A 21,424-nucleotide genomic window follows, 5' to 3' on the forward strand; every position below is an offset into this window, starting at 1 on the left:
GGGCTATAAAAATATAGTACTTTATCATTGTATGACCCACCTTTCACTCTCACAAAGTACCTAGGAGCACGTGCTAGAGCTGGCTCTTGCATAAGAGCCCACTCATCTTCTCTCTCCTCCTCTTTCTCCTCCAACTAAGCAATAATATACTACTTTAATTCTTATAGCCAGCTGACTAAGACTTATTGTACTTGCTCTTATGCAGTAGTGATGGCCTAGAACTGCGTAAACCAATTTTTAACAGCAGACACACTCGAGGTTACTCAGCATGGCGTTCATACACAACTGTGTAAATTGTAAACTAGATTTAGATGTGCGCCTTGGCGCACGACCCCGTGGAGATCACACCAATCTAAACGTAAATGGAGATACATTTTATTGGATTTGAAAAGCAAAGCCAATAGGACCAAAGCTATACTTCAACACATGTAACCAGAACGGGGAAAATAACAGAATGTGGCAGAATAACTAATACTCCCTCTGATCCATAATAAGTATCGGGGAATTATTGCACATAGCACTGATAATAAGAGTGAAACAAACCAGTAGTAAATCAGAAATATATACACAAATCTTTTTTTCCGAAGAAGCACACCACATGACGAAAGAAACTACAGAACTAAGCAGCTGATAGTAGCTTGAAGCAAAAGCACTCGAATACAACCATTGCACCACATGCTTGATAGTATATGTCCAATACCACAACAAAAGGGCACAATCCTCAGATCCCACAGTAGGTAGATAAGAGGAAGCAAACAACTATCAGTGGTTTGTGTCACCTGGAAGCAGCGCTCCTGAAAAGCAAATCCGGCAGCAATCAGCGCTCAGTCGCAACTTACAGCAATCATATGGTACACAATACAGACTCTACAACATTTTCACACATAGGACACAAAGGTAGACCGAGATGCAACATATCCATCAATAGAAGGGCACTGTTCTACCGGGGAGGCCAAATAAATCATAGTCAACACCATTTTTTCATCTGTTAATATCATGGGTCATATTTAAATGGTATTTTGATTATTTAGGTTGCCTAGCTAAGTCACAGGTGCAGGAGTTTTCTGTATTTTTTGTATGACATTTTTCAACATGCTCGTATGGTCGTTTGTATTTAAAGAACAGTCCATGGCGCGGTATTATAAATAGAATTGTTCATCTTAATCTATAGTTATTGGTACCACAATATTTACGATTAAGACATTTTTGGATGTTGAGGATGTCCTCAACTGAAATGATCACTATGTAGGAAAACACTATTTGGATAGCAAATGGCTTTAATTGTTAAGATGCACAAGAAAGCTCAACAATCTTCTTTCCAGATGTACATAAGCAAACACTATTTTGCTGGTATTTGATCGTTGTCGTTAAGGACTAGAAAGGAACATCCGACTGAATTTACATATCATACAAATAACGTAGTAGAAATGTACTACTGTACTGAGTCTTGTCCCCCACTTTCAGATGCTATCAAAGAAATTCATAACATGAGAATGGTTGAGAAAGAAGTATAGATACCCCCACAACTTTCTGAAAAGGAACAGAAAACCCCCTCAAGTTAAAACTGGGGTACATAACCCCCACAACTTTGTAAAACCGGACAGAGAACCCCTTATGTACCCCAGTTTTAACTTTAGGGGGTTATCTGCCCCTTTTCTGAAAGTTACGGGGGTTACGTATACTTCTTTCGAATGGTTGATGGTTATGACTGTTGATATGTTTGTGTACAGAGTTCTTGCAAAATATAACAGACATTATATGATCGATGTGAGAAGCACCATTTAATACGAACTCGAGATTAAAAAAATATAAGAACTTACAAAGTAGAAAATTTGAATGGCACCACGATCAATCCTCCCGAGAGGATCCTTGGTAGGGGATAGCGGGTTTGCGAGAGCACCTGAATAAGACCACAAATTTCCTGGAAATCTTAATTTTCATAGGATAACAATTATGAGAAAAGCTAGGCGCGATGGAAAATGGGCACGCAACAAGGAACCATAATAATTGAATTTGGAAGAATCTATATAGATCAAATATTTGATGGAAACTTCCTTGTAAAATTAATTTGTTCCCAATATATATTTTAGTACCGAGAACAATATTTATATCATCACGTTTGGTGAAGCTAGGAATTCGATTGTTCGGATCCCTGTACCAACAACTGGATGCATAGAAATAGCTTGTCGTATTTAGCATACAGTTTAGCAGCACGAATTGCTAGCTCTTTACCTTTTAACCGAGCCCAACCCCACCGTTCTAAGTTACCGTAGCCAATCTAACCACTAAGTAGAGAAAGTAAACCAAAGTGCATAATCGTAACCTTCTAGAGTCCATATAATTTGGAGTGTACTGTTAAAACGATGTGTTAAACACACCAATAATGAGTAGTCAAATCAGCAGTAGCATGGCAGATATTTATGATCCAAATCAGATCAATCATCTTTGTTTTCAAGGCTGAATCGGTGGGCTTCTCCTTTTGTGGACAGCTATGTCTTTTCTGGAATTCTTATATGAGTAATAGAGTAAGTATAATTATAATAAAACCTCAATTTATTGATCTCTCAGTACTAACAATACAAACACGAGCAAATATCATGCTTTCACATTTAGGGAAGCCATTTCCCACCAACATCAAGTACCACCCTATGCAGCTTGTGAAAAACACACAAAAATAAGAAAGTATACTTTTTCTGTGGAATGATTTAAGAAATATAGCAAGGAAAATATTTGGAAGAGGCCTCTTAGCTAGCATATAATTAAGTACATGATATGCCATTTTCTGTTGCAGCACATCCCTGCAATCTATTTTCCTTTGCACGCAAAAAATCCCTTTTGGTTGTGTAAACATAGTCTAATTTCAAATGATGGGACACATGACACCAACAAATGGAAGTAAAAAAAAATAGCAAGTGCAAGATGACAAGGTATCAACTTGTCAATGCCTATGGATTGTAGGCTAGGGTTTTAGTTGAAAGTAGAGGGCAAGTAGATCTCGAAGGTTTCAGCCGAAAAGTACTCGACGATTATGAAAACTAGGGTTTGCAGACAATGATTCGATTATCTTTTCGTCCCTCGCCTCCCCCTTTATATAGGAGGTGGAGCCGAGGGATTCGTGCTATACAAGTTACAGAGTCCGGGACGGTTTCTAACTCATCCCGCCAGATTACAAATAACACTTCCTATTACAACTCTTGACTTTCCTTGATATATCTTGGGCTCCCGAATCTTCTTATTCTTCGGGTAGTGGGCCTTCAGTAAACCCCGGGTACTATCTTCGGTAGGCCCATTTGGGATGCCTATGTCAGTAGCCCCCGAGATTTTGCTTGAATCGTAGAATCAGGGAAAATCTCCACTGTTTATTTTTATTCGAAAGCTTTAACTTTTTTATATTTCTTCACATAAGATTCTATATTGTACAGGGATAATGGTAGTTGGGGCTAGTTCATCTGACGGATCAGGTACTAGTTAACTGCTCTAGTGGCAATCCGCAAAAACCTACTTCAAAATCACGTCCCTGGACATGATCTCGGGATACTGGTGTAAACTTCGACAGGTGCCGCTTAAGGTCTTACCATTCTGTCGAGTCCCAGTCAAATTTATCGGGTACCTAACGCGTCCGTTAGGATTTTTCTTCGTATCTGTTGATACGGATAAAGGTAGCAGAGCGCAGTCTTTGGCGATGCCACGCCCAGCAGAACGGATCTGGGGTCTTACCTTCGCAAATTTGCGGCATTCAGAAATTGATCGCAACTTCGGCGTTCTGAGAATATATTGTCGAGTGCTTTTCCGGCTGTTGGAATGGCACATTTTATCGAGTCAAATATGACTTATATTGCTCTCCCGATGGGAGTATATGTAGAGTTAATTATAACTCGAAATATACTCTCTTGCTTTTCTATTTTTCCTTTGTTAATTCCATCGGGCACGCGAACAGCGTTCCCGATGGGAGTAGCCCCCGAGGCTACAACCAAGAACTTGTGCTTGGTTGTAGGCTCAACATTTTAGTCCACCTTGTCGCTATATTGTCATTATTTTCCCAATATGATCTCTTTCTTCTTTTTTTTTTTTTTTTTTATCTCTCGGGTGCGCGAACAGCGCTCCCGATGGGAGTAGCCCCCGAGGCTACAGCCAAGGACTTGTGCTTGGTTGTAGGCTCCCGCAATTTCTATATTGCCATACTCGAAATTTTATTTTTTGTCGAAGTAGCCCCCGAGCATTTGGGCAAAAACTTGTATTTGATCAAAGGCTCCCGAAGTATTTAATAATTCCTCCTGTCGCCAATCTTCTTTTATTTTTCTTGTCGACATGCTTCCCTTAATCAAATTTTCTTCATCCCTGGTGAATAGTCGTGATTTTTCTGCCCTGTGGGTCCATTGCTTCCACCACGTTGACACGTCGTGCAAGTGGGGGACACACGTCCTCCGCTTTTTCTGGCGCACGTACGGTAACGCCTATCTTAGTAAAAATACCTTTTTACCCTTGTATCTAGAAGATCTTTTCTCACCACACGATTTCTTCATCCAACGGCACACTGCTTCACCCGATTCTTATATAAACCTTTCTTCAACCTCCGTTCATCCCCTCGCTTGCGCCGCTCATCTGTTCCTCTTCGCAAAAGCTTCCCCTGCGCCCAACTCTCTCTGATCTTCCGCACTTACGAGCATTGCTCTGCCCATTGCCGTTGATGCCACCGCGCACGCGACTCACTCGCCACAGTACTCCGGAATCCAAGATGGCCGCCGAGGATCTTGAGTGGGAGAGATCTAAAATCTCCAACCAGGACATCAACATGCTGAAGAGGCTTGGCCTCATGAAGAAGGAAGACGCCATCCGCTTTCCCAGCGAAGAAAGCTACCCCAAGCCTCCAATGGAGTACCGGGTTAGTTTTGTTGATCACCTCATCCGCGGCCTTTCGGCCCCAATTCACGATTTCCTCCGCGGCCTTCTTTTCGTTTATGGGATTCAACTGCACCAATTGACCCCCAATTCCATCCTTCACATTTCTATTTTTATTACACTTTGCGAATGCTTCCTCGGAATCCCTCCAATTGGGCTCTGTGGAAACGCATTTTCTGCCTCCGCCGCAATGGCTCCCACAACGTCACTTATAACATAGGTGGCGTTGTTATCTGTGTTCGTACTGATGTCGATTATTTCGACGTCAAATTTCCTGATTCTGTCCAAGGATGGCGTAAAAAGTGGCTCTACATTCACGAAGAAAGCGCCAACTCCATTGAACACAACATAATTCCTTTCGACGGAAGTGCCAGAATCCAGCGCCGCCGCTCCTGGGATGCCGAAGCTTCCGAAGAAGAGAAAAAGGCGACAGAGGCACTCATGTCTCGTATTCATCAGCTGCAAAACACTCGAGGCAAAGAGCTGTCTGGTGTTCAAATCACTGCCTACTTCCTTAGGATTAGGGTGCAGCCTCTTCAGGCTCGCAAAAATCCCCTTTGGACGTATTCTGGTGAAAACGACGCCAACAGAATCTCCAGCGATCTTTCCTCAAAGGACTTGGAGAAGTTGATTCGAAGACTTTCTCGCCTGGGCAAGGACCCTATTCCTTCCTCTTGTCGCGTGGAACCATACAGCTCCGCCAATCCACTCCCCGAGGTATTTTGTCTTCCCGAGTTTTTATCTTGTTCCGCACTTTCTCTGCATCTCATTGTATTGTTATCTCTTTAATTTTCCTTTTGTCACTATTTTTTACAGAACCATCCTACTATGACTTCCCTTCCTCCTCTTCCTGAGGGTGGAGAAGTCGAAGAACAGGCCATCGTTGCCGAAGATACTCAAGGTTCTGCTATTCCCGAAAGTGAAGTCGCGGGTTCTCACAAATCTGCGGCTTCCCGTGAAAAAGAAATTGAGTCTGAAGCCAGTGAGTCGACACAATCCCTTCCTCCTGCTGTTTCCCCAAGGAACAAAAGGAAAAGGAATGATGCCGAGGATTCTGGCACCTCTAAGGCTGAAGAAGTTGTTCCTTCCCATCCGAAGGCAGCTTATGATCCGTATATTGAATCCCTCGTCAGCTCGTAAGTCGTCTTTACTTCTCCCTCTTTTTGTACTCGAAATATTTATCTTGTCTTGTTTTTTATGCTGTCGATTTTTTGATCAACAGTGATGACGAGGAAGAAGTACCAACTGTTGACGTAGCTCCTCGAACGAGCACGTCACGCACTGTACTTGCCTCAGACACACTAGTTGAAGGAGAAGAATCTTCGCCTCCTCAACAAAATGTCGTCACCACTACTCCACCATCAAGCCCCCTTGCTCCTTCACCAAAAAGGTCAAGGGTTGAAAAGATTGTTGAACCTGCCCCTCAGTTGGGCAGTTCGTCGACTCTGCTCTTAGATGATGTAAGTTTGTCGATATCTATATTTTTTATTTTGCTTTTTTCACGCCTTCTCGCTCTTTTTCATGCCGATGTTTCTCTTGCTGTGTTCGTCTTGAACAGCCCATGATCAAAGAGCTTCTCCGCATCGGATCCCAATTTATTGGGTACCGTGAATATGCAAACAGAACCGAAGGTAACGACTTCTATGCTTGCCGTTTTTCCTTGGCTTTTTGCTCTAGTTGTTTGTCGCGATTTTTGATCTTTCTTCTCTCTCTTTTTCATATCTCGACAGAGAAACTTGCAGAGGCCAACGAACGTGCCGACGCACTTGCTCAAAAACTTGAGCAAAGTGAGGCGGCTCGCAAGAAAGCCGAACTCGCTGCTAGCGAAGCCAAGGCCGAAGCTGATGAAGCCAAGGCAAAAGCTGCTGGTGTCGAGGAACTGCAGAAAAAACTTGAGGATGCTACATCTGCCTTAAACGAGCACAAAGCTGCGCAAGCTTCTCGTGAACAAGGAATCCTCAAGCGCCTGAAAACTCAAAGTCGCCGCACTTTCAGTAATTTTGCTGATCCCTTCTATTTTTATGAGAATCGTTGTTTCTTGTCTTTTGACTAATGCTTTGTTTTCTTGACAGCCCAAACAAACCAGGATTTTGATCTGACGAATCCTGTCGATGACCCGCTCCTTGACGCACTTTCCTATCTGGAGCTTCATGGGTCCGAGATTCGTGAAGGTGTGTCGAATGCTAACACAGTATTGTCGGCATTGTTCCCCTACTTCTTCCCGAAGAAAGAGGAGCCTACGACTTTCCTTAACCTTGCCAAGATGTTCAATTCACCGGAAGACCTTGGACTGAAGATGCGCCAAGAAAATATGAAGGTTGCCGTTGAGAACACTATCGCGTTAGTTCTTTGACAGTCCAACAGAGACTATTGACTGGATGAAAGTTGGCGACACCGAGCAGATAGAACAATCAAGGTGGAAGTCGCTGATTAAGGCAGCCAAGCCTAACACAAAGAAGATCTTGGCCTATCTCGGGATTAAACCAGCGTCGACTCCTAGCTCGTCAAGGCCGGAGGTCTAGTTGCATGTCTCTGTTTTTCTTTCTGTTTCTTTTGCTCTTGTCGCCAAAGTAGTCATTTGGCGACACGTACTTCCTTAGCTCCACTGTAATGCCCTTGTAATTATTCCAAGAGATTAATGAAACCTCTATCTTTGCTTGTTGTTTGATGTTGTCTTGTTTAAATTTCAGTTGATATTTGATAACAGTACTCCATCTTCCGCTCCTTCCAATGTTTCGCCTTCTTCTTCTCGCGCGAGGAGAGCTTTTGCTGATCTTTTTGTCGACGATACCTTGTCGCAAGAAGCTGGATGAACTTCGACAACAACTTCGGTATGCGAAGAAGCAAACACTTGTGATGATGGAGCAATCTCGTAAGTCATCTGAAGCCGAAAAAGTTGCTCTTCAGCAAGCTCGCGAGGCCGTGGCTGCTAAGGAAATTGCTGCTTCCGAGGCTGAAAAGGCGACTACTCGAGAAAATTTCATGCTCGAATTGATGAATGAAGCCAGCGCAGATATGTCGGGTATGCTTGTTTCATCCTCCGATATCTTTCATCTTCATGCTATGTCTCTTAAAGGTTTCTACTTCGTTGTTTTGATAGGTTCCTTTGCGATGCTTTGCCGAGGAAGAGAGGGTAAATGCTAGGACGAACCTCCTTGTTAACCTTTCCCTGGACCATGGTTCTTTGTTTTGGGCTACCCCAGAGAGGACCCGCCAAATTGTCAGATTTCAGGATCGCACCTCTCAAACTCGTGATTTCCTTGACTTCTGTACCAAGACCTTGTCCATGGTTTATAACTCCATGTTTCCTCGGAACATTCAACCAAAAACTCTTCCTGAATTGATGGAAAGATTCAAGGATGCTCGCAGTATCCATGATTTTGTCAAAGCTCAATTGGTAGCTGGCGCCAGATTTGCTCTTATCATGCTCCAGATCTGCCACTCAAATCTTGACCTTACCCAAGTTGTCGCGAAGGTTCATCAGAAGGTAAAACGTCGAAGAGTTGGTATTGACCGAATTAACACGAAGGTTTCGCCTATAGCCGAAGAAATGATTGAAGACCTTCTTCGGATGGATGCCGACTTTTTCTTTGATGGTCACTATGCCGATTTTCTTGGCGCTGCTCCCGAAGAAAACAGAGTTACCCTTGATGACATACTGAATCGAGACTAGTTATTTTCCTCCTGTAGATAATTCTTCTTTGTGACCCATGACTGTGATTATATTGTGAAGCAATCATTATATTTGTATGTTTGTCTAGCCCCCGAGTATTTCGGTGACTCTTTACTGTATTTGCATATTGCGAGGTTTTGAACCAAGGCATTTATGTATTTATGTCGGATATGAGCCCCGAGCTTCTTTATTGAGTACTATTTTGTATTTTCTTTTGACTCACGAGGCATTTTAATACCAAGGCAAGGTTTTTCTTTTTTGATGAACTATATTGAAATTTGTCGGAGCGAAGACTTTGAACATGTCGATAAAGAGAAAGGTATATTGACACTATCTTTATTATATTGCAGCACGCGAGCCCGCCTCATTAAAAACCTTCTCCGGCCCCACTCGGTGCCCCGAAAAAGGAAAAGAGTGCGTCTGAAAACTCGCGGGCGTTTCGGTACATTGAAGTTTTATAAGGACTATATTTCGACTCTAGGCGTAGAACCGCTTTGAGTTGCGCCACGTTCCGGGGGTTTGGCTCCTCCACCCTGTCTTCTTGTCCTTTATCTGTATGCTCCTCCTCCGATTACTTCCGTGACAATGTAAGGGCCAAGCCATGGTGACTCGAGTTTTCATGACTTTTTGCGTGAGCCGAAGAACTAGGTCTCCCACCTGAAAAGATCTTGGCCGTAAACGTCGATCGTGGTAATTCTTCAAGTCTTTGTTGATATTTGGTTACCCGAGACAGTACTTCATCTCGAGCTTCATCAAGAGCGTCGACGTCATCTTCTAGCGCTTTTCTCGACGTCTCTTCGTCATATTCCACGACGCGTGGAGAGTTGTGCTCTATCTCGATTGGTATCTTGCTTCTGCTCCATGAACCGGGAAAAACGGAGTTTCTGTGTTCTTGTGTTTGGTGTTGTTCGGATGCTCCACAACACGCATGGGAGTACCTCCGGCCAGGTATGTCGAGCTTTTTCCAGTGGTCCTAACAAGCGTTTCTTGATGCCATTGCAGATGATGCCATTGGCTTTCTCGACTTGCCCATTGGTTTGAGGATGTGCAACTGACGCAAAGTGCAACTTGATACCCACCTCTTCGCAATAATCCTTGAATTCGTGGGCTGTGAAGTTATCGCCGTTGTGCTGTGACGATCTTTGTGGGGCACTCCAAATCTGAAAACGAGGCCTTTTATGAATTTTCTGCGGATGCTCCGTGCTGGTGAATTTATCGGCTTCGCTTCTATCCACTTTGTAAATTTGTCGACAGCTACTAGCATATACTCCTTTCCTCCTGGCCAGGATTTGTGTAACTTGCCCACCATATCAAGTCCCCATTGAGCAAAGGGCCATGACAATGGTATTGGTGCTAGCTCTGCTGCTGGAGAATGAGGTTTTGCGGCGAACCTTTGACACGCGTCGCAAGTTCTTACTATGTCCTTGGCGTCCTCGATTGCTGTCAACCAGTAGAATCCTGCCCGAAAAACCTTGGCTGCAATAGCTCGACTACTTGCGTGGTGGCCACATTCCTTCGTGTACATCCTTCAGAATTATTCTTCCTTCTTCGGGTGTGACACACCTTTGCAAGACGCCTGAAATACTTCGCTTATACAATTCTCCTTTGACCATCGTGAAAGCTTTGGAGCGTCGAATTACTCACCTTGCCTCAACTGGATCGTCGGGTATTTCTTTCCTGAGGATGTATGATATGTACGTCTGCATCCACGGTGTCTGTATCATCATGACCAGGTCCTGATCTTCTTCTTCTTCTTCTTGCTTTTCCTTGGTAGCCCCCGAGGGTTTCTTCTCCTTCTTTTTTTGATTTTGTTGATTTGGTGGACCTCTCTGTTATTTCTTCCCAGAATACACCTGGCGGGACTGCAAGGCATTGCGACCCGATGTTTGCAAGAACGTCGGCTTCGTCGTTGCTCAATCTGCTAATATGATTTACTTCGCATCCATCGAACAACTTCTCGAGCTCGTTGTACACCTCCTTGTATGCCATCATGCTATCATTGACTGCGTCACATTGGTTCATAACTTACTGAGCCACCAACTGTGAGTCGCCAAAGATTTTTAGTCGAGTTGCACCGCAGGCTTTCGCCATCTTCATCCCGTGTATGAGAGCCTCATATTCTGCTTCATTGTTAGATGCGTTAGGAAACGTCATCCGAAGGATGTACTTCAACTTGTCGCCTTCAGGTGATATGAGTACTACTCCTGCGCCAGCTCCTTCTAGTCTTTTGGACCCGTCAAAGTTCATGGTCCAGGTTCTCGACACAAATGCGGAGGTCCTGTATTTTGCAACTCCATCCACTCTGCGATGAAGTCCGGCAGTATTTGCGACTTTATTGCTTTTCTTTTTTCATACGTGATGTCCCGCGGGGAAAGTTCTATTCCCCAAAGGGAGACACGACCCGTAGCTTCTGGGTTGTTCAGTATATTTGACAAGGGAGCTTCATTGACCACTATGATCGGATGTGATGAAAAATAATGGCGCAATTTTCGTGCTGTCGTGAACACTCCATATGCTATCTTTTGGTACTGAGGATACCTTTGTTTTGAGGGCGATAAAACTTCGCTAACGAAGTATACTGGCCTCTGCACGCCGTGGAGTTTTCCTTCTTCTTCCCTTTCGACAACTAGCACCGTGCTCACCACTTGGGGCATGGCTGCGATATACAGCAGGAGAGGTTCCCTTTCTTTTGGCGCCACCAAAATTGGTGGTGTCGAGATTGTGCGCTTCAAATCCTCGAAAGCTCTGTCGGCTTCTTCGTTCCACTGGAATTTATCTCCTTGCTTTATCAAAGCGTAAAATGGTAACGCTTTTTCACCCAGCCTAGCGACGAATCTGCTCAAAGCTGCGACTCGCTTGATTAGCTGTTGTATTTCTTTCAACTTTGTTGGCTTCCTCATTGTTACGATAGCTTGTATTTTATCGGGATTTGCTTCGATCCCTCTTGCTGAAACTAGAAACCCCAGAAGTTCTCCTGCTGGGACGCCGAAAGAACACTTCGTCGGGTTCAGTTTGAGGCAGAACTTATCAAGGTTGTCGAAGGTTTCCTTGAGATCCTCGATCAGCGTTGCCCCCTTTTTTGATGTTATGACGACATCATCGATGTATACTTGCACGTTCTTCCCAATCTGTGTCGCCAAACACTTCTGCATCATCCTCTGATATGTTGCTCCCGCATTTGTTAGACCAAAGGGCATTGTTCTGTAGCAAAACACGCCGTAAGGTGTAATAAACGCGGTCTTTACTTCATCTTCTTCTTTCAATCTGATCTGGTTATAACCAGAATATGCATCCAGGAAGGAAAGATGTTCACATCCAGCCGTGGAGTCGATAATTTGATCGATCCTCGGGAGGGGAAAGTGATCCTTTGGACAATGTTTATTGAGACACGTAAAGTCGACGCACATGCGAAGGACCTTAGTGTTTTTCTTCGGCACCGACAGGATTTGCTACCCATGTGGCTTCTGTGAATATCTCTTTGATAAAACCAGCTTCTTGCAGTCGATTGATTTCTGACAGCATGGCTTTACGGTTTGGTTCCGAAAAACGCCGCAAAGGTTGTTTGATTGGTCTCGCTAATGGATCCAAGTTTAGGTGGTGCTCGGCAAGTTCCCTGGGTACTCCTGGCATGTCAGCTGGACACCATGCGAAGATTTTCCAGTGCTCACGGAGGAACTCGACGAGCGCGCTTTCCTATGCGATATCCATGTCGTTTGCGATAGATGTCGTCTTTTTCGGGTCTGTCGGGTGAATCTGCACCTCTTTTGAATTTTTCTCGGTACTGAAAGTTGATTCTTTGTTTGGCCTTCCGACGTCTGGCAGTACGTCGTAATCAGTCATGCTTTTTGACGCCAAGTACTCAGCTTGCATCCCGAAGGTTTCTGACAACCGGTGAAAATCCTTGTCGCACTTATCGGCTAAGGCAAAGCTTCCTTTGACTGTGATTGGTCCCTTTGGTCCAGGCATCCTCCACAACAGGTATGTATAGTGTGGCACCGCCATAAATCTAGCATATGTTGGTCGTCCCAACAGAGCGTGGTATTGCGACGGAAAATCCACGACTTCAAATTCGAGCTTCTCGATTCTATAATTTTCTCGGGTCCCAAACTGAACGTCGAGATTGATCTTTCCCAATGGATAACTTGGTTTCTCCGGTGTGATGCCGTGGAACCTTGTGTCTGTTGGTTTCAAGTTTGCTAAGGATATGTTCATCTTCCTCAATGTATCTGCATACATAAGGTTTAAGCTGCTACCGCCGTCTATGAACACTCGAGAGACATCAAATCCCACGATAACTGTGTGAGAATAAGTGCTTGACTGCCACAGTCGAGGAACTTGCTGCGGATGATCTGCTATTGTGAAGCCGATATCTTGTCTGACCAATTAAGGTACTCAACTGTTGGTGGAGGCATTTTCTCTGCCATAAACACATGTCGTGAGATTACTTTACGAGCTCTATTTGACGGCCTTCCCTTCGAATCATCGACCTTTGCTCCATTGGAGTTAGGATCAACGTAAGGTGGTGGTGCGAGTGCTGCCGCTATTCGAGCCGATGCCGATTGTCGTCTGTAATCGCGGGAGGAGGCGGCAAGTGAATCTCGCTTCTGGGTTCTCGAGGATTTCTCTGTGCTGCCCGCGCATTAGCGTTCTCTGCATACCGCAACATTGCTTGAAAATTTCGACAGTCTTTCTGCAAGTGCCCTGACTGTCTTTTACCGTTGCTGTCGAGGAAAAAGTGCATCTGGCACGGTCCATTCATCATCTCTTCAGGGGACACGAAAGGCCTTGGGAACCTAGGCCCGCTATTTTACTGTTGCGTGAATCATCCCTGTTATCACCTCGCTGTTCATTGCTTCTCACGGTAATCATCTCTATTGCTTCCTCCTGTATTTGTCCGAAATCCTACCGAAATTTGTCCTGGAGCGTCGTAGTTACGGTATTGCCGAGGAAATCTTCGCCTCGGTTGATAGTTTCGACCACGGTCCTCCTCTGCGCGACTGTGCCGTTTGTTGTGGACAGCGTCTTCTCCATCTGCCCATTTATTTGCTATCTCCATTAACACGGATCTTGTCTTTGGATTGGTCCTTCCCAAGTCCTCGACAAAATCTCCACGCGACTCTGCGACAAACGCATCTATGGCTCACTCGTCAGATATATATTCTGCTGAGTTTTGGATGATATTCCACCTTTGGATGTACTTTCTCATTGGCTCATCTGGCTTTTGTCGACATGCTCTCAACTCCTCTAACGACGCGGGTTTTTTGCACGTGGATCTGAAGTTCTTGACAAACACATCCTCGAAACTTTCCTAGCTGTCGATGGATCCTGGAGCGAGTTTCTTTATCCAAGATCGTGCGGCTCCACTTAAATGTACCTGGATGCTTTGCATAGCTATTGCCCTGGTTCCTCCTGTCAGCTTCACCGTCTCCAGATAGTCAACTAGCCAATCCTCTGGATCTTGGAGGCCGTCGAACTTTTTGAAATTATCGGGTAACTTGAATCCTGAGGGGACTCGAGTTTTTCGGACTCTCCTCGTGAAGCATGGTAAGCCGCACATATCCTCGTCATTAAGTTCTGGAGATTGCCGATGATCCCTTACGCTTTGCCGCGCTACGTCGACCCTTGCTTGTGCTCTTGTGTCTCTTGCTCCACTTGGTCCTTCGAGTGCCGCCGTTGTCGCCGCAGGTCGTGGACTATTTTGCCTTGCCGCTCCTTCGGGAGGCGTTGATACAAACGCTGTCCCCATAGCTCCAACTCCTGCTACCGCCATATTGTACAGTGTTTCCCTTGGATCACCTGGAGGTGGTTTAGATGCAAGGATAAAAGCATGTGTTGCCATATACCCAGCCTCTGGTGTGTTAGGGATGATGTTTCCTCTTGTATCTATCGACATAAAGGACATGTCGAGGTTTTGGACCAAGTGCTCTCTTTCTGCTTCGGGTATGTGTTGCAGCCTTGATCTTGCTCTGTTCCGCGCCTCCCGGTGGCTATCACCCGTAGTTCTAGATTGTCGACTTAGATCTGCCCTTCTCCTGCTGGATGCAGAAGCTGCCTCCTTTCTCCTGTTCAACTCAGCTGTCTGTTTTTCCAATTCCCTGGCAGCTCGTGCGAGCCTATATTGATATGCTTGTAATTCCTCTGGTGTGGCCGTGGTAGCCATTGGTTCTGTACCGTTCATAGCTCTCGCGGCTCTGTCCCACGCTGCTTGCGGAAGTTGAACTCTATCTCGCGGCTCTGGCCCGACGTATTTGTTGCCCAGGCCTTGGCGCAGATTGGAGGGATCGACGTATGGATTTCCCAAACTGTCGAAAGCCTCAGATGTTTCCTCTTGATCTTCAATGGCATAAATCTGATGATACTTTGTATTCAGATCTATGTTGGGTTTGGTGACATCATCGTTGAGATTGATGAAGACCTTGCCCACTGTGAGAGATTTGTCGATGAAGTCGTAACTGTCGACATCGCTTGAGCCATCGCTTATATATGAGTCCGCAGATGACTCAAACGACATATCGTTGAAGATCTTGGCGAGTTTCTCTCTTGCTCTGGTGCTGACGTAGCGTGTCGCCGAAGTTTCTTCTTCTCCTGACTCGGTTGACGATGCATAGCTTGAAAAATCAGAATCGACCGCCGACGATCCCGACGAAACCGGAATCTCGACACGATACGATCCTTCCTTCTCGACGCGAAAGTGAAACCTTCCGAACGTCATCTCCATGGGCTCCGCCAGATACGCATATGCATCCAAACGGGAGGGTGGGTGAGGAACAAAATCGACAAGACCAGCAGCGATCTGTTTACCTCGATCCATTGTGTTGCATGCGGTTGACGATGTCGAAGATCTTGAGCGTGCCATCGAGATCAGATCCTTACGCCTCTAGTCCCCACAGACGGCGCCAATTGACAAGGTATCAACTTGTCAATGCCTATGGATTGTAGGCTAGGGTTTTAGTTGAAAGTAGAGGGCAAGTAGATCTCGAAGGTTTCAGCCGAAAAGTACTCGACGATTATGAAAACTAGGGTTTGCAGACAATGATTCGATTATCTTTTCGTCCCTCGCCTCCCCCTTTATATAGGAGGTGGAGCCGAGGGATTCGTGCTATACAAGTTACAGAGTCCGGGACGGTTTCTAACTCATCCCGCTTGGATTACAAATAACACTTCCTATTACAACTCTTGACTTTCCTTGATATATCTTGGGCTCCCGAATCTTCTTATTCTTCGGGTAGTGGGCCTTCAGTAAACCCCGGGTACTATCTTCGGCAGGCCCATTTGGGATGCCTATGTCACAAGAACAGCGGCAATACAAATATCAACAGCCTGAACTTCAAATGGTATGTATCCAAACTTCAGCAATCTACACCATCACTGTCTAAGCTCCAATAAACTCATCCATGTTATGTGCTATGGTGGCACACTTTATTCTTGTATTATTACCATTCTGTAATCTACTTAGTGTAAATCAAGTTGCTCTTATCCATGTAAGATGATGATTAAGCAAACTTTACCTATTTCAAGAATTAAATAATCAATATAGCAAATCTAATAGTAGCAGCTCATGCTGCTTTTGATGAAAGCAAAACCAAGCTGCAGAAAATATAATGAACATGCCTATTAAGAAAAGAAGAAGGAAAGACCATCGTTTGCAGACTCTATTAGAGATCACTAAAGAATAAATAGCCGAACAATTCAGAATCTATGCCTCCTCTAGCCAGGTGAATATAACCCTGTGGTGAAAGTATTGCACGTAAAATTTGTATATTAATTAACAGATTTTAAATAATAAATTATAATTGTAGTACTTTGTACTTCAAATTTGTCTGATGGGAACACTTCAGTCCACAAACTTATAAAATGCAATCAGTTAAATTGTCAAGCCTATCATGTTCTAAAATCCCCAATTCAATATCGACACGAGGCGACAGAGAAGACAGCCTACAACCGTGGCATAGTGGAGCATGTTAGCCGCTGCTCAACAAAGTCCATTGTTCACTCCGAATTAGCCTAGTAGAATTAGAGTATATGATGGCACTAACCGTCTGCCATAACTCACTCCCCGATGGTTAAACACAACATGAATAATACATAATCGTCGTTACCTTTCGAATTGGTGAAGCCCTTGGAAACTGTAATCAGCAATAAATATTTGACCTGCAATCAAGACATAACCAAATATGAGTATGAAAAACTCACTAATCTTATTTGGATACAGACTAAGAATCAGGAAACATATTATATAATAAATTTTCTCGAGGACATCATCCATAAAAGGAAGCAATCTATGGAGATTTCGTTGACAGAAAGCACTATCAGGCTCAGAGTAAAGTCTGTAGACTTAAAGCACATCATGATATTTTTTTTTTTGAGCAAGTCCATTTTCTTCTTCCCTTCCCATGTCCATCACCAGCAACAATAACGATATCAGAAATCGCGAAGATCCAGCCGATCACATCTGCATATCAAGGAAATTAAGTCAGTGTTCTCAACTGGAGGAGAATGATCCAGTAGCATAGAGCGAAGGAAAATGAAAGGATTGTGGAGACATGCATCAACTGCATATCAAGGAAATGAATTCAACGTTCTTAGATCCTGCATATACCACACCAAAACAAAAGTAAAATTTCACAAAATTCGGAAGGATAAGAAGCCCCGGGAATAATATTTTTCTATTACATATGAACTTAGTCCTTCTCAACTAAAGAACCAAACCTCAGGAATAGGTATGAGAGAAATGTGCTATAGCTTATTTACGTCATTCCAGAGAAAACGTACCCCCTCCGATCCATAATAAGTGTTGTGATTTTAGTTAAAATGTCCCCAACTTTGAACTAAACTTCCAACTCTTATTATGGATTGGAGCAAGTGTTACAATAGCAATGAAACAATTAATCTGAGCTTATGTTTGTAAAAATCCTGCCATAGCAATCAAAGCAGACCAGAGAAATCCTGGCCTTATAAATTCATACGTTTGCTCAATCTCAAAATACTTCATGTGAACCTCATCTACATCCCTGTTGTGTATCATCGCTCCACTGTTTTCACCGGCTCAGCATTGTAAACTTGGATGGTGAAAAATGTTTGCATCAAATCTACAATATAGATATATGTTTAAGTTCCTATATTTTCATTTAAAATCATTTTACTGCAGAAGCTCACACTGAGAGTGAAACATAGTACAGAAACAATTTTAAGCAGACTAACTACTAACCTCTTCAATGTCTCTGATAACTGTTGGGGAATTAGATAAGCAATTCTGATGATTCTTTGGTTGGATTTACGCCTACTGATGCCTGATACTCACAAGTAAAGACACCCAAAACTATCGTTCATTCCATATATCATGCGCCAAGTGATTGTTCCGGAACCTGTTAGAAGAGCAACAAACATGATTGAGTAAATCACATATTTGGATTCCGAAGCGAATTGAAATCTGAGACCCAATGTATAAGAAATGCATTGCTTAATTTTTATAATCACAAATATATAATTCAAATGGCACCAACAAGTGGAATTTTTGATATTCCGACGACATGCACGGAAGTAAATGATAACAAACAGCAAGTTTCCAACTTTACATCAGTTTAATCAAACCAGTATGACGTAAACTTCCCAAATAAACCCGTTACCTAGATTAAGAACCAGCTCCAAAATGAACACTGCTCACGAGTACCTATGTACCTCAGAGTTGACGGGTGAGGTGTGGCTGAGGGTATTTGGACTGGAGGAGCTTGACAGAGCCATTTGCGAAGGTCAGCGAGGACAGGTTCGGCTTCATCTACCACTCCTAAATCTGGCCTATCTTTTCAGTTAGATGAATGGAACATGTAGTTAGAGGTGACCTAAAATAATTCTTGAGCCAAAAGAAGTGTGTCAATATCTTTTTTGAAATCCATGTAGTTTAACATGTAGCTAACATAAGTCTTATTTTACTAATAGTTCATCAGCCAAAAGGTTTTATTTGAATGTATAGCAACTCTGAATGAGCTGCACACAAGCAAAGGTAAAGGGTAAAGGTTCTGAAGGTCAACAGCTTTGAAACATATTATCAAAGAAAATACCAAATAATGCTAAGAGATACAGTACCTGAGCTAATGCTCCGGGAATTGCTCTCTGTCACATGTGAACTGACCAAAGCACTCAACATAGGCCAAGGGTTGTGCCTTCAAACAAAAGAAACAAAAGAAGTTACTCATTAACATCAGGTGATTTCAAAGATGCAGCATATCTAACATAATTCAACTACCAGTATGGTACCTGTTTGTGCCGGCACCATAATAGTGATGAGAACTGGACCCCATTGATCCACTTCCCATTTGATGCTGACATATTTAGTGGTCTAAGAACCTGCTCACAAAAAAATAGAGATGTCACACACATATACTACTGCCTATAAACATGGTAAAGATATGTAAGATACTAATAAAAAATTAGAGAACATATTATTCCTTAGTTCAAATAGAGTATCTGAAAGAAAGATGCCATGCTTTGTACAAACATGGTCTAGACGTACATCATTAGAGAAAATCACATTGTTTATGCAAAGCCCATATGTATTTTAGAAACCTCTTGATATTCTTCAGTATCTCAATACCTGAACTAAATATAAATATTTTGAACAGCTAGACAGACTACTCAATTTGTCTTCGTTTACTTGAGATAAATAAAAAAAAAATGAGTGCACAGCTGAGTAAAAATATTACATATATGGAACAATCTTATCCTGCATAGTTAAATTCGTATTGAACAACTTGTAGCCATATAAAAAAGAATTTGCACACACAAACACGATATGTTGTAGAGATTTAAAAAATGGTGACCTACGAGAGGCCCCTTGGCCCTTGCGGCGAGGTCGGATGGAGTCCAGGTGAGAGGTCAACTACAGTGGCGTCCTACACTTCTCCTGTTGAGCGCCTAGGAGGAATGCAACACGAAGTAAATAGCTATTGGATACAATTTCCCAGCAACATAATCCATGTAACCCAGAAGTGGAAATTAGGACAATGTGTCGACCCAGTACTTATTCCAGAGTAACTCAAGGAGGAGAGTCCAAGGATGACTTGAAATAAGTTATATCCAGAGAATAGTACTGCATAGACAAAAATACAGTTAGAACAGGACTAAAACAGACATCTCAGCAAAATAAAAGATTGACAATTAGTCTAGTTACCAGTTTGCAGTGAACACCAAAATCTTCTATCTTGTTGAGTGGTATCGTCTGATACTTGGACACTGCCTCATCCGGTGGCTTGTAATCTTTTGGGTATGCCCTAAAAGCTCCAATTTCCACTTCACATCAGAAATAATCCTTGTAGGGTTTATCGCAACAGCTAAGAATGGCTCGGTATACTGCTGATTAAGCATCTGAGTTGAAACATCAATGTCTGACAGCCAACATCCATAACCAGGGTGCGAGTGATACCAACCAACCACATTCTCCAACCTTCGAGAATATGCACAGATTAGTTTTACTTCTGGGAAAATCCTTTACATTAATGAATCTTTACCTTGCTTTAAATCATTTAAGAATTAGGCCACAAACAAAGATTTTGGAGAGAAACAGAGAAAACCTATAGAATCGCTAGATTAGACATACACCTTTGACTCGTGCAGCAACCTGGGGAAAAATCTTGTCAACTACCCTTAAACGAAATTGGCAAGGAATCAATCCAGTTGAACCACAAATTACCAGCTAAATAATAAACAAACCTTTAGATCATTCAGTAATTTTTTCCATTCAAAAATCCATCGAAGAAAACCTATATAACTTTCTGCCCACAACAGAGGTGACATGAAAAGAAAGAATTTAGCAGACATGAAGCAAAAGAACACTCAGTATGCATGATCAGACCAACTTCCTAAAGCATTTCAATTTATAGGAACTAAAATATTACTTTTCAATGGGATGTCACACAGTATACCAGAACACTTGCAATGGTGAAAAGAATCAAGATTTCATACATGATTATTCCCGATTGAATGTATTTTACTTCTGTTGGAGCAGATCTGTGTTCATCCATTGTCTCCTCTTCCACCTCCCTCACCCCTTCTTCTTGCTCTTCCCATCTTCCTCACTAGCAGAAGCGAATCACCCAAATAACAACTGGTTGCACAAGATAAAATAGCCTCAAAATCCAGGGAAAAAAGTGCCAAGAAAATTCAGTGGGGGAAGAAAAAACTCATGGCGTCGACCTCTCCCGCGGTGCAGCGTCGGCCCGTCCTCTGGTGCAGCTTGGCGGTTGCGGCTCGAGATCCTCTCCGTTGAGGAAGACGGCGCCGCATCATCCACCTCGGCGGCCTGAGGATCGGACTGCCCACGCTCCACTTCACTGAGGAACTGCCCCTGGAGACTGTCTCCTGCTGAGCGCGCGGCACGTCGTGCTCCTCCGGCTGAGCCTAGGGAGGAAGCATGCCAGAGGAGAGAAAAGCGACGGCGGCTGGGAGGAGGAGAGGCGCGCAGCGGCGGGGAGGAGGAGAGGCGCGCGGCGGCTGGGATGGGGGACGCGAGGGGAGAGAAGGACGGATGGATAGGGTTTGGTTGGGAGCTGGTTTTGTCTCACGTTAGAGTCATGGGCCCCTCTTTCCCTCAGCTTAGCCAACCAAATGGCAAAACGTGGCCCAATCCTGGAAACCGAAACGAGGCCACTGCCCAACCCGCGCGCGCGAGGTGCCCATCGTGGATAGCCTGGGAGTGCCCCATGGGGGTGCAGCAATCATACCTTTAGAAGACATGAAGCAAAAGAACACTCAGTATGCATGATCAGACCAACTTCCTAAAGCATTTCAATTTATAGGAACTAAAATATTACTTTTCAATGGGATGTCACACAGTATACCAGAACACTTGCAATGGTG

The 21,424-nt window shown here is 43.6% G+C and overlaps 1 protein-coding gene across 8 annotated transcripts; it reads right to left on the reverse strand.

The window, feature by feature from the left end:
- Positions 1 to 447: 447 nt before the first annotated feature.
- LOC127300790 (uncharacterized) lies at positions 448 to 21,137 on the reverse strand. Of its 8 annotated transcripts, XM_071820192.1 has the most exons (14): positions 20,762 to 21,137; positions 20,531 to 20,672; positions 20,140 to 20,186; positions 19,740 to 20,012; positions 19,590 to 19,658; positions 19,390 to 19,483; positions 18,827 to 18,916; positions 18,656 to 18,732; positions 18,251 to 18,371; positions 17,781 to 17,937; positions 17,539 to 17,661; positions 16,672 to 17,024; positions 1,821 to 1,900; positions 448 to 794 (listed from the first exon to the last, which is right to left on the reverse strand). In XM_071820192.1, exons 7-10 carry the CDS (start codon positions 18,883 to 18,885, stop codon positions 17,892 to 17,894), a joined length of 303 nt encoding a protein of 100 aa, XP_071676293.1. In that variant the 5' UTR covers positions 18,886 to 18,916; positions 19,390 to 19,483; positions 19,590 to 19,658; positions 19,740 to 20,012; positions 20,140 to 20,186; positions 20,531 to 20,672; positions 20,762 to 21,137; the 3' UTR covers positions 448 to 794; positions 1,821 to 1,900; positions 16,672 to 17,024; positions 17,539 to 17,661; positions 17,781 to 17,891. The 8 variants fall into 8 exon arrangements, 6 of the variants coding, with proteins under 6 accessions (XP_071676293.1, XP_071676291.1, XP_071676294.1 ...); XR_007851547.2 differs by lacking the exon at positions 20,140 to 20,186 and having other exon boundaries at positions 18,251 to 18,367; positions 20,762 to 21,099; XM_071820190.1 differs by lacking the exon at positions 20,140 to 20,186 and having other exon boundaries at positions 19,394 to 19,483; positions 20,762 to 21,112.
- Between the last annotated feature and the right edge of the window lie 287 nt (positions 21,138 to 21,424).

The sequence above is a fragment of the Lolium perenne genome, chromosome 5 (assembly GCF_019359855.2).
Source record: "Lolium perenne isolate Kyuss_39 chromosome 5, Kyuss_2.0, whole genome shotgun sequence".
NCBI classification, from domain to species: domain Eukaryota; kingdom Viridiplantae; phylum Streptophyta; class Magnoliopsida; order Poales; family Poaceae; genus Lolium; species Lolium perenne.

Excerpts from the sequence above, each read along its gene's own strand:
- LOC127300790 (XM_071820192.1), bottom strand. The coding sequence starts at position 18,885 with ATGGGAAGTGGATCAATGGGGTCCAGTTCTCATCACTATTATGGTGCC. Across the intron at positions 18,372-18,655 it reads TTCCCGGAGCATTAGCTCAG|ATAGGCCAGATTTAGGAGTG; the intron begins GTACTGTATCTC and ends CTAACTGAAAAG. Across the intron at positions 17,938-18,250 it reads CCTCACCCGTCAACTCTGAG|GTTCCGGAACAATCACTTGG; the intron begins GTACATAGGTAC and ends CTCTTCTAACAG.